Source organism: Streptopelia decaocto (genome assembly GCF_964273445.1).
Source record: "Streptopelia decaocto genome assembly, chromosome: 8".
NCBI classification, from domain to species: Eukaryota; Metazoa; Chordata; class Aves; order Columbiformes; family Columbidae; genus Streptopelia; species Streptopelia decaocto.
The window spans coordinates 9182420-9190057 of NC_138662.1; the positions used below are offsets into that span (position 1 = coordinate 9182420).

The 7638-nt window shown below is 52.4% G+C and overlaps 1 protein-coding gene across 1 annotated transcript; it reads right to left on the minus strand.

Annotated features, from left to right (window-relative positions):
* Positions 1–1762: 1762 nt before the first annotated feature.
* On the minus strand, positions 1763–6950 carry BHLHE40 (basic helix-loop-helix family member e40). The gene is made up of 5 exons (XM_082060401.1): positions 6685–6950; positions 6514–6583; positions 6174–6281; positions 5381–5504; positions 1763–4331 (listed from the first exon to the last, which is right to left on the minus strand). Exons 1-5 carry the CDS (start codon positions 6762–6764, stop codon positions 3472–3474), a joined length of 1242 nt encoding a protein of 413 aa, XP_081916527.1. The 5' UTR covers positions 6765–6950; the 3' UTR covers positions 1763–3471.
* Positions 6951–7638: the final 688 nt, after the last annotated feature.

Below are 7638 nucleotides of genomic sequence, written 5' to 3' on the forward strand. Positions count from 1 at the left end.
TGTTGTGCCAAGCCTGCATGGGGATCGGGTTTCTGCTGAAAGGGTGCCAGGCACGTCTTTTTCCAGGAACCAGCAGCCGTATTTAGCCTCCGGCTGCACATGAAAGACTGCAGTCGGAAACGTGACATTGTGTCAACATTTGAGGCAGGTCAGAGCTGGGTGAGACCATGAAAACAAGTCCGGGGAACTCAGCACAGCCCGCCGGCGCGGCACGGGCTGCCACGGCTTGGCGCTGTGCCGGGGGGCAGCCCCTCCATCATCTTCCCCGGTCGCCCGCGTTGTCCCCTCTCCTCTTTGCACCGGGACGGAGCACGGTGGCTCTGCCAGGCGAGCGATGCCACGGTGGGATGGCAGATGCAGGGCAGGGGCTGCCCCGGCACAGGGGCTCGCAGGCAGAGCATCCCCTGCGCTGCTGCCACCCACGGCTGCTGCCGGCTGGGCGTGACCGAGGGGCACCAGACCCAGCTCTGCCCCACAGAACTCGCCTGTCCCGGTGCCGCCGGGCCAGGGTGGCAGAGAAAATCCCCAGCTCGTAATTAGCTTTCGCTTCCTGTATAAACTTCATCTCCTCCACTTAGTTCTACAGAGTTTTTTCCTCCGTGACTGAGGATCTAGAGTTTCTGCGAGTACTCCCACCATATGACAAGGTGGGTCAGAGACTGAAGGGGAGCGAGACCCATGGAAATGAGCCAGAAATCCAGCCTTTAATGAGGCTGTAAATGCTGCTGCACTGAGCACCAAATGCTGTCCCCAAAATGGGGTTACTTGCAGTTGTCTTCAGGGAGATCAATGTTAAGCCCTAATTAAAACAAATATAACACAAATATCAGGAGGTATGGAGGCCCCAAATAAATTAATACAAGCAATCCTGTATTTTTGTCTGGCATTAAGCTAGCGTTACTTTAAGCTAATGCTAACCGCAGTCTAATGGCTGCCCCCGGGCACCCGCTTCTCCTCCAGCAGGCTCCCAGAGATGCTGCAGCCCAGGACCAAGCAGCCACGTCCCAGTTGGGCATTTAACCACTCACCACATTTTGTTGTCCACCTGCATCGTGAAAAATCTGAAATACCCGCAGAAGTGCCCATGACCCATCCACGTGCAGGCAGAACCACTGGGAAACTGAGTCCTTACACTCATCCTTCACAGGCCAGAGCCGTGTGTCACCCACCTTTTGCCTTTGGGGAGAGGTTTGGGACCTCTTCATTTTGCATGAAGACTAGAAACTGTGTGTCATTGCTGGAGAGGCCAGGGAGGAGCCTGTGTCCAGGTGCCCATGATACCCCTACACTCGTTCTGCAGCAGCACGAGCAAAGAGGCACTGGGCTTTGCGAGGATCTCAGGTGGGACTGAGGGACACCGGTAAAGCCAAAACTACTGCGAAAAGCCCTTTTGTTTTTTCCCTGCAGATCATGGGCAAAGCCTGTGGAGATGTGTCCTCCACAGCAAGGGGCTGTCTCCTCCCAACATCTCACAGAGCTTGGGGCAGAAGACCCAAAAAGCCAGACCTAGGGAGAATACAGTGAAATAAAGAGGAAAGCACAAAAGCCAGCCAGGCTCTCCTGGCACTTCTCAAATCGGCAAGGAGAAAAATCCGCTAAGGTGCCAAGGGAGTTAGATAAATAAATATCCCCGGGGACACAGGTAATGGGACCTCGAGCTGCCTTCAGGCACTGATGGCACAGGGGCCCCGCTCCTCCCTGTGCCACATCGACCACCCAAAATGACCCTCCTCAAATATCTGAAAGCACAGGAGGCAAACCCTTATCTTCCACAGGAAAAGAATTATTTTATTAAGTATTTTTAAACAACTACTTAACATTTACTCAAGATAAAAATATGTACAATATCCCACCTTGAAGAAGGCTCCAAAATATAAACACTGTACCTCTCCCTAGAGAAAAACAAAAAATTATTCTCTTCAAAAAAACAAGACAACCCAGAAACAAGAATACATTCATATTTCTCACTTCTTTATGCTCAAGTAGTTATACAAATAATAGACATCTGAAACGCTTTACCTTTTAATATATTTATATAATATATATATTTATAACAGGATTTTACAAATAAAGGCAACAACTGTATACCAAAAAAAACCAAACAAAATAAACATTAGAACACGATCTGCAATCAAGCATAGTGCATCTCAACAGCTGGTGCAATGGGAGCACGAAATGAAAATCCATACAACAGGGTTTCTGGACACAAGTTCGCAAAACCAGTAAGAAAAAAGAAAATAAAAACAACAGCACTGCATTTCACAGTGAAGTTTTGGTTTTTAATTAAAAAAAAAAAAAAGCCAAATTGGACACAATGTCGCTCTGTGGAGAAAGACCCTCGCAGTTCAATGGGATGAGCGTCAACACCCTAACTCTCTTTCTTTAATATAGTAACGTGGGCCAGGGTTTGCCAAGGAGACTAAGGAATTTAGATGCTCAAACCCCACTGGGATTACACTCCTTTGAAAATCCCAGCCTTTTAATTTTTCAAAGGCACTGATGGGGGCATATTCAGCGGGCCCCGTGCTGTCAACTTGGGCTGAATTGCTCCCTCTTGCACAAAGCTCTCAACTCACCCCATGTTGGGAAGCAGCTGTTCACCAGCTAGGCCCCCACTGACAGAATTCGTAGAACCATTTTGATTTCTAATAGACTAGACCTGACAAAACTGTACAGCAGCAGTGAGAGGGGCCTGGAGTCAGGTGCAACAAGCAAAGTGATCCTTGGGATATTTTCTCTCCTCCCCAGCCCAAACTAGCAGCTCAAGTTACAGGAAGGGGAGCGTGTTAATTTATTTATTAGATGTACGCCATGTAAAGCCTCCAAGCAGCATCTAAATTTTATTTCTTTAAAAAAAATAATATATATATATATATCTATATATATCAGCAAAGGTGTGGAGAAAAACCCGTCTTAGGTCTACCTGGCTGCATGACCAAGCAGTGACCACTGCTCTGCTCCTCCTCTGCTTTCAGTGGCTTTGCCACCAGCACCACCACTACGCTTGGGGCATCCGCACCGGTCACTGGGACACCATGATGTCCCATCCAAATAGGTTCAGCTCAACCTACCAGCCACAGGGCTGTTGCCTTAAAAGCCTTTATGAGAAGTACCATATTTTTATATTCACAGACCCTAAACCCAAGTCTGCCAAATGGAACATTTTTTCACAGCTTTGCAATATAGTTACAGCTGACGGAGTCAACTGTTGTTCTGTAGATGCGGAGAGGGAAGAAGGCGAGGGCCAAAGCACAAAACCCTTCTCATTTTTTCTTTTGGAAGTAGTTCTGAATCACTAACCTGGGCACATCCTTCATCCTTCTCCAAGCCACCTGACAAGTCAGAGAAAAGGGGATTTAGCTTCCTATGTGCAGTGAACCTCATCCCCACACCTCAGTCCAGCCAATATATAGAAGTGAAACAGTCTTAAACTGAAAAAAAAAAAAAAAAAAAAAAAGTGTCACACTGCGCTTAGTCTTTGGTTTCCAAGTTCAAAGGAGGAATCTGCTTCAAAGCTTGAAGCAGAGCCGAGGAGTCGATAGGGGAATGGGCTGGTATGGGAGATGGGAGTCTCTGGGGCATCAGCAGAGGCGGGGAGATTTTATCAGGGTTCATGAACCCCGTAAGTGCTGCGGCAGAGGCCGGGAGGCTGGGGTACAAGACAGGTACGGATGCCGGGTACCAGCACTTCTCCAGCATGGGCAGATAGGCTGTTGCGGATGGTGGGATCAAATAGAAAGGCAGGCACAAGGGAGGCTGGTGAGCGTGCGGGCCCAGGAAGCTGCTGGAAGAGCCCATCATGTCGCTGCCAAAAGGGCCCTCGTCCTCTGGTGACTCCAGCCTGCTCCTTTTGGCTGGCGGGTCCTCAGTCTCTTGCTTAATAGAGCTTATTCTCTCCTGGACAGTGTACTTGAGTTCAGTATCCTTTTTGAAATACTGCTGTTCAGATTTTGAGTCACTTTTCTCCAGCTCTCCCCCGTACCCACTGTCCGTGTCTGTGTCGCTGCCACTCTGCTCCCCGCTGGAGTGAGCAAATGTCCTCTGGATCACAGGCACGCAGTTTTTTCCATGTCCCTCTGCTGCTTTGGTCAAGGAGACAGGTTTTTCTTTCAAGTCCACCATTTTAGGAGGGATGTCTACGGCCTTGCGGCCGGCTCCGCCCTGGAGCACCTCAGAGGCCATTCGGTGCAGATGGCTGACCAGCTGGGACGACTTCAGGTCCTTCCCGTTCTCGTGCTTTGCCAGGTATTGCAGCATTTCCTTGGCACACATCTGGAAACCGGATCGAAACATTTCCTGGCTGGAATCAAGGTTTCTTGATGACAGGTCACCTGAGGAAACATTAACAGAAAAGGAATTAAAAATTAACAACATGCTAAATAGTTCCATTACCATATTTGAGGCGGGCTGGAGGTGACACTAAACTTTGGTTATAGCACAGCTAGAAACATGAACTTGATGGCCAACCTGAATTTTACATATGTTCCCTCAATTTCTGCAGAAGCGTACATTTTTATTTGAACACCCATCTGTCCACTTTTATGTAATAACTGTAAACTTCTGGTTTAGTTCTGTATTTACTGTATATGCCACCTTCAACAGGTGCTGAAGTACAGAGCGAAGCTGTGACTCAAGCTGGTACCTTCTCCGGGAAGCAGCCCAGGGAAGGCAGACTGCACCTTGCCCTTCACCTCTGGGCAGAGAGGAGAGCTCCTGGAGCGCGTCTGCCCGCCAGCAGCTCTGCCAGCGGCTCCGCCAGCCTCGGGCAATTTTGCTTCGGCTTCAAGCTCTATTGCACTCCCTGTGGCTGTCAGAGCACTGGAAGGCTCTTCAGAAAAACTAAATTTTACTTTATCAGATTCACGTGAGTGCCACATGTGAAAACAGAAGGAGGAAGTACATCTAAAGCATGATGAGCTGATACACCGGGTCCCCTCTTTGCCTGCAGAACACAGGCTAGCTTGTTTATAAAGAGGCCTAAAAGGGGAGTGTACAGAAAGCAGATTTATATACATGTTCAGAAAAAAAACTCCAAACAAACAAAAGTGGGTTTGGTCAAAAGCTCACGAACATGAATGGAAAGATCTAAATGGCTTTGGAGAGAATCTCACAGCAAACCTGGACTTTAAATAAAACTACTTTAAATCCAATTTAATTTCAAAACAACTCTACAGGGTACTCTACATTGACCATACTGAGAAATGCATCTTTTTTTGTGAAAGCTCATAAGCGAAGTCAGAGAAAATGATAGCGATTAAAGGCAGGAACTCCTGCCTCCTCCCTTCTCAGGAACGAAGTGTCACAACTGCATTTCAAAGACTCCAAGAGAAAGTCCATCAAGCGCACACAGGTTCTCACACGATACGTTTTGAATACTCACCTGCTTGTAAACCATTCTGCAAAGCAATTATTTTCTGTTGCTGCTGCTCAATTAGATTAGTTAGTGCTTTCACATGCTTCAAGGTGAGCTCGAGAACCACAGCCTTCTCCAAGTGACCTAGAGTCTGAAAGCAAAGAGACAGGTTGGTGTCTGCTGTGGGGTCAGACACACATGCAAGAGCTTGATGGGGCTGTCAATGTTTTCTGAATAAGGCTGTCAATGTTTTCTGAATAACACAGGAAGGACCAAGGCAGTTTGGAGAAAGGGCTTAAAGGCAGAGCCTAGATCCTGAACAGTACAGGACTATAAATGACAGCATTCCCAGAAAATCGGTTAAAAAGCAGGCTGCAGAAAAAGCTATCACAGAATCTCATGGATATTTTGGGACCAGCCACATACCTCAAAGCTAAGTATTTTATTTATCAGTTCTGCTGCCCCTGCTGACACCGTGACCTTAGCACAGGGGAATCCGGCTGGAGGCTCCTCCGGGCCGGCAGCGGGGGGTGCCAGGGGAGCCCCGCAGGCACCTCCCGGAGTCCCTCGAGGGCTCCGATCGCGGGACAGTCTGGGTTGTGTTTGCAGCGCGCCCCGGGCGTGCGGCCACCCCGGGGCAGGGGACACACGGGGCAAGGGAAGGCGGGGGGGGGAAAAAAACCCACTCAAATCCCCGCTGCAATAGCAAGAAAAGACCCGGCCGCGGGGGAACCGCTGTCGCGGGCGCCTTTGCTCGAAGGAGCCGGCTCCGTCCAGCCCCGCCGGCGGCGGCGGGTCCCGGGAGGCCGCTCCAACCTACCGTCAGCTTGAGGTGCTCGGGCAGCAGGTCCTTCAGCTGGGCGATGCACTCGTTAATCCTGTCGCGCCTCTTCTTCTCTATCAGCCTGTGAGGCAACTTGTAGGTCTCCTGCAAAGCCAGCGGCAGCGGGTCAGCGCTCCGCGGTGCCGGGGGCAGCGCGCCCTGCGCAGACATCGCTCCCCGCTCCTTGTGTCCCCCCAACCTCCGAATAACGGCTGAGCTCCGGCGGCCCCACGCCCGCGCCCCCACGCAGCCCCAGGCAGGGAGCAGCCCGCAGGCAGCCTCCGCCGGGAAAAACTTTTCTCTCCCAGGACGGGCTGCCGCGCAGCCCCCAGTTTACCTTATTGTCCTCGCTCCTCTTTAACCCCCTCCTGGGCTTGTACACTTGGTACATGTGCGCGAAGTCCAGCCTGCACGGGCGAAACGAAAGCAGCCAAATTATCCCTGTTCCCCGGGGGCCGCGACGGGGCCACTCCTCCCCCCGAGCCCGCCGCCGTCCGCCGCCGCTTACCCCGGCACGTCGGCGCTCTCCAGGGCGGGCAGCTTGCCCAGGCAGACGGGCGGGGGCTGCGCGCTGGGGATCCGCTCCATGGCGGTGGGGTGCGGAGCGGGAGCAGCGGAGCGCGGGGCGGGCGGCACCGCTCAGGCCGGGCTGCTCATGCCGCGTCCGCGCCGCGCGGGCTGAGGAGCGGCGGGCGGCGGCGGGCCGGGTTAAATGCGGGCGAGTGGGTGGACGGGAGCGACGTGCGCTACCCTGTGACTGCCGGCACGTCTGGCGGCCGCCGGGGCGGGCGCGCCGGCCCCCCCGTCACATGAGTCTCACGTGTCGGCAGCGCCGCCGCCGCCGCGCAACGTGCCGGGGGGAGGCGGGGCCGCCCCCGACTGGGCTGGGCCCGGCTGGGCACCCCCGGCAGCGCCCGGCCCGAAGGGGGGGAGCGGCGGGTCCCGGCGGCAGCGCTGCCCCCGCCTGCACGTGTGTCCCGGCGGGATTCCCCCCCCCGCCCCCCGGCGCGGAGCTCCTGTTCCCCCCCCAACTCCCGGGTCCGGTGTCCCCAGCGGGGGTGCGGGGCGGGTTCGCACCGCCCTGACCCCGCTCCGTGGGAGGCGAACGGGCGCAGCTTCAGCCTTGAAACTGTGTGGTGAGTGCGGAACGGGCTGAAACGGTTTTACCGGCACAGCCTTTTACAGGTTGAATTAAAAAATAATAATAATAATAATAAAGGCATAAACACAGACCCCAGCTAAATCGGCAGCCTGAGAACTCTAGAAACACAGACAAAATATCTGTGAGTCACTATGAAATGGCTATAAGTAAATGCCAGGATCACAAAGAAGTTTAGGATATTCCATGCTTTTGCCAAGCATCTGCAATTCTTGGATGCCAGCTGTTGCAAAACACTGAGCATGATGATAGTGCGTGTACCTGCCAAAGCAAACCTATTCTCTTGAAGGGCTATGGTCATTT

Coding starts and splice junctions, on each gene's coding strand:
- BHLHE40 (XM_082060401.1), bottom strand. CDS start 6,764: ATGGAGCGGATCCCCAGCGCGCAGCCCCCGCCCGTCTGCCTGGGCAAG. Junction 5,505..6,173: donor CCGAGCACCTCAAGCTGACG/GTAGGTTGGAGC, acceptor CTTTGCTTTCAG/ACTCTAGGTCACTTGGAGAA. Junction 4,332..5,380: donor GCAGAATGGTTTACAAGCAG/GTGAGTATTCAA, acceptor ATGTTTCCTCAG/GTGACCTGTCATCAAGAAAC.